The 1,840-nt window shown below is 36.1% G+C and overlaps 2 protein-coding genes across 2 annotated transcripts in view; one reads left to right on the top strand and one right to left on the bottom strand.

Annotated features, from left to right (window-relative positions):
* Positions 1–1,104, top strand: part of LOC105267530 (trypsin 5G1) — a 1,572-nt gene extending 468 nt beyond the window's left edge. The window contains exons 3-5 of the mRNA XM_011306453.1: positions 51–300; positions 500–661; positions 888–1,104. Of these exons, the coding sequence (XP_011304755.1) occupies positions 51–300; positions 500–661; positions 888–1,040 (565 nt within the window). The 3' untranslated portion in view covers positions 1,041–1,104. The remainder of the gene's footprint in view (positions 1–50; positions 301–499; positions 662–887) is intronic.
* The window catches only part of LOC105267931 (flavin-containing monooxygenase FMO GS-OX-like 4), a 3,145-nt gene continuing 2,337 nt past the window's right edge, over positions 1,033–1,840 (bottom strand). Inside the window, exons 3-4 of the mRNA XM_011307116.1 lie at positions 1,645–1,836; positions 1,033–1,383 (exon numbers count right to left, since the gene is read on the bottom strand). Coding sequence (XP_011305418.1) covers positions 1,087–1,383; positions 1,645–1,836 — 489 coding nt within the window. The 3' untranslated portion in view covers positions 1,033–1,086. The remainder of the gene's footprint in view (positions 1,384–1,644; positions 1,837–1,840) is intronic.

The following is a 1,840-nucleotide window of genomic DNA, read 5'->3' as shown; positions in this document are numbered from 1 at the left end:
TAATCGAATTATTTTTTGGTGCTTTGTTATTTATTTTTTTTTCAATTAAGGACAGGGGTTGGGGTGACAGTGAGGAGTGGTTCTGTGCAGAGGGACAGCGGGGGTGTTTTGCACAATGTGACGCAGAGAGTTATTCATCCAAAATACGAGGAAACAATTCAGGATTACGATATCGCAGTTTTCAGGGTTGATCCTCCCTTCGAGATGAGTGAGACAACTGCAGCTATAGAATTACCCCCCAATTGTGATAAAGAATTGAGAACAGAATGGGCTAGCATCGCCGGTTGGGGAGCAGTTCCGGTAAAAAAAATTCGATAATTTTTATAGATCACGAAATTTCATTCAATAACTTGATTCAATCCGTCGTATTCTCGATTCACATTGCTCTAGGGAAATAATAAAAATAATAGAGGTATTAATTATTATTATTTTTGATGATTATTCAATTATTGAATATTTCAAATCTGAAATATTGACACGATAAATGGAAAAATGACAGACGCAGGAAGACGATAATGATGTGACCTCGAAGAACTTGAAGTACGCAATGGTACCGAGAACACCGAGTGCTGATTGCATTGATAATTACAAGGCCGTGTACAGAGTGACCCCACGACATATTTGTTATGGATACCAAGATGGAGGGGCTGACACTTGCAAAGTAATTTCTCCTGATTACTCATTAATTCAAAAAAATCATCTAATCAGTCAAATATTTTAGTCAGTGCAAGCAGATTGAAAAAAAAAATTATAGTATCATTGAAATAATTGATAATTAATTCCGAATTATTATTGGCAATAATCCAATGATTAAAAAAATTTTTTTTTGCAACAACTATTCTTTTTTTATTTCGATTTTATGTCCTCATTTATTATTTATTTATCAGGGAGATTCTGGAGGACCTCTTTACAACACCGAGAGTATTTTAATTGGAATTACATCCTGGGGAGACGTTTGCGGTGAAAAATTCACCCCCGGGGTGTACACGGATGTCATTCAATTGACAGATTGGATCCACAACGCCACGGGCATCCGGTAAATCGTCATTTATTCAAACAAAAAATATGAGAAAATAAAAAATTGAATTATGTGTCGATTACAAAGCGCACGGTTTTGCCATCTGCCTCGATGATCATCTCCGAGTCCTTGCACTTGAGAAAATTATTTGTCCTGTGGGTGGTCCACGAGGTGTAACCATTCTCGTAGAATTCTGGAAGGGCAACAGCACCCGAAAGAGTCACTAATTCATTATTGTACTCCCATTGGCGAGATCCCAGCACGTGTCCATGTTTTTTCTCACCCGAGGGTCTGGTATCCATCAACATTATTTCTTTCGACGGCAGTTCAATTCTCCCTTTTAGGAGAGACAGGAAAAATCCAATCTGCAATTACATTTCAGTTATTACTCCTCCAAATTACTCATCACATTTTTCCATTTCCGTTCTATCATAATTTCACAGAAATTTTTCAATATTCAATTCTACTCTCGATTTTTCTCTCTTGTATCTTAATATTAATTTAATATTTATTAATTCCATTATCACTATATTGTTATAATGAAAGAAATGCATTCATGAAAAAAAAAACATATTTATGATTTTTTCATATCAATTCAATATTTTCTACGTGAATTTCTAACTCACCTGAAAATGAAATAATGGAAATGGAATAATCCTTGAGGGTAATCCTACGAAAGACATGGTGGGATGGTGGATGTTAATCAACTGCTTCCACAATGGGGTGACAAAATTTTCATCAACCCTGATGCCACAGTCTTCGTGTAAAAAAGGGTACGTGTACTTGTACCCGGTGCAGTACAGAAGAGCATCAGCAGTCAGG

Source organism: Fopius arisanus, unplaced genomic scaffold, assembly GCF_000806365.1.
Source record: "Fopius arisanus strain USDA-PBARC FA_bdor unplaced genomic scaffold, ASM80636v1 scaffold00002, whole genome shotgun sequence".
NCBI lineage: Eukaryota > Metazoa > Arthropoda > Insecta > Hymenoptera > Braconidae > Fopius > Fopius arisanus.
This window is presented reverse-complemented; position numbering and strand designations above follow the sequence as displayed.